Below are 2,037 nucleotides of genomic sequence, written 5' to 3'. Positions count from 1 at the left end.
GGACGGGCTCGCTGCAGTGGGGCGGGGTGGTGGCACCCTGATGCTTGGCAGCTCGCTGTCTCTGAGCAGCTCAGGTTGAAGCAGAGAGGAAAACATCCAAAGCCATCCCTTGGGAAGCATTAGCACGTGCACATGCACAGGGAAAGCACCAGATACCTCTGGGGCGACACAGCACAGAGCAACCGGAGATCTGTTGAGGAGAGGATGCGAGTACTTACTAATACTGAAGAAGAGCAGAGCCTTCATACAGAGGAACTCCTGGGGTGTGATCTGAAGCCACCCGAACTCCTGAGAGAGGTGCCGCATCCTGACACACTGGCTGTACATTCTGGATTTGTGCATCCGGTACCTGGCAGGGCGAGACGCGTAACGCACGGCAAGGAGGTGACAGCGGTGCCTGTGTGATGCGTGGGGGAGGACACGCTCTGCCCAACCCAGCAAGCCCAGCCGTGCCTGGCACATCCCCGCTGCCAAGTCCCTGAGCTCTGTCTCGGGGGATGCGCGCAGCAACAGGCCTGCACGCAGGAGAGGAATGTTTTCCAAAATTCCTGTGTGTAATCCTCTTTGTCTTTGTCTAGAAACGGATGACTACCTGGGATTCGCAGGGCTTGTCTGACCCTCTGCCTTCCTGAAAAACGACTGCCATGACTCGCCAAATGTGGCTATCCATGAGGGACACGGAGCTGAGCTCAGAGCTCTCGGAGAGCAGCTGTGGTTTTGCTTGCCGCTGTGCTCGGCTACCGTTTTTAAACTCTACCTTAGTGTCTACCTTAGTGTCAACAAACCCTCCCCGACTCCAAGCTGATGGTACATCAGAGAGAACCCATCAGGAACTTAAAATAAACGTTTGTTCCTGCTGCTGCTCGCTCCAGCTGACCGACCAAGCTGAAAACAGGAACTCAGATCCCACAGAAAAAAAGCAGGTCTGTACGGACTGGCCCCTCACACCCAGCACCAGCACTTGCTGCTGCCCTGACGGAAGCTGAACCCAAGGCAAGGTTGCGGGAAAGGGAAGAAGGACCAGGAGAGACATTGCAACTCTCCGTATTGCTCCTGGAGATCACTGCAGAGCAATTAGAGGGGAAAAGCAGGGCCCCCCTGTGCTTTGCTGGTCAGCTCTGGAAGCACGATCACTCAAGCTGTACACTTCCTAAACGGATGGGAAAGCAAGTTCCTTGTTCTCGTTTCTCACCTAGTCTGACCCAGACAGAGCACAATATTAGATTGTTGTTATTTTGCACTTACTCATTGAAGACCAAATCTGGAGCGAAGTAAAGCATCCTGGAATTGACATTGGTGAAAGATCTCCAACCCATAGCAAAAACCATGAGGCCCATCCAAGAGTACTGGATTATCGACATCTGGTCATCCACATGCAGGTTGCGAAATCCTATTGAAAAATGAGAGGGATGTTGCAATGTACTGTTGGCTTCCCGCAGGCTGCAGGACCCTTTCCGCGCAGACCCCAGCTCTCCCGCAGCGCTCCTGTTACGACAAGGCGGTCCACAGCCTAACCTCAGCTCGTCCCTGGACGCAGCGCGCAGCCACGGCATCAGCAGCCAGGCTGCTCGCACCCCCCCCAAGACACCAGGAACAGCCCAAGCACAAAACTGCAATAGGAAGGGGAGAAAGGGGATCCCCAGACACCGGGAGGGGACAAGGAAAAGCAAGAGCACCAAAGCATTTTAAAGGAAGGCAATGACAGAAAGAAACGACATCTTCCCCCAGGAGTCTCGAGGACCTTCACCAGTTGCATTTGAAGGCTTTGCAAGACCCAGTGAGGTGAACAAGCATCGTTCTGCAACAGGCTGGACAAAAAAGCCACACTGAAGGATTCAGTGTCTTCCTAAGGTCCCGCAGGACAACGGCTCCAGCTACAGGTGCCGAGCAGGTCCCCGGCGCCGGGCGCGCGCCGCCGCAGCCCTCCTTTCCGGCGCCAACTGGGTACCCAGACCGACCCGGTCTTACTGCGCCACGTGCCCTGCAGCCACGGCGCGACCGCTGGGTCTCCACTCCAAAACATGCACAACTACCAGG

The 2,037-nt window shown here is 55.5% G+C and overlaps 1 protein-coding gene across 1 annotated transcript in view; it reads right to left on the bottom strand.

Annotated features, from left to right (window-relative positions):
- The window catches only part of AR (androgen receptor), a gene marked incomplete at its 5' end in the record, with an annotated part of 3,104 nt that extends 1,714 nt beyond the window's left edge, over positions 1–1,390 (bottom strand). The window contains 2 exons of the mRNA XM_010283325.1: positions 219–349; positions 1,246–1,390. Coding sequence (XP_010281627.1) covers positions 219–349; positions 1,246–1,390 — 276 coding nt within the window. The remainder of the gene's footprint in view (positions 1–218; positions 350–1,245) is intronic.
- Between the last annotated feature and the right edge of the window lie 647 nt (positions 1,391–2,037).

Source organism: Phaethon lepturus, unplaced genomic scaffold (genome assembly GCF_000687285.1).
Source record: "Phaethon lepturus isolate BGI_N335 unplaced genomic scaffold, ASM68728v1 scaffold20923, whole genome shotgun sequence".
NCBI lineage: Eukaryota > Metazoa > Chordata > Aves > Phaethontiformes > Phaethontidae > Phaethon > Phaethon lepturus.
The sequence above is the reverse complement of the archived record's forward strand: the minus strand, read 5'-3'. Positions and strand labels throughout refer to the sequence as shown.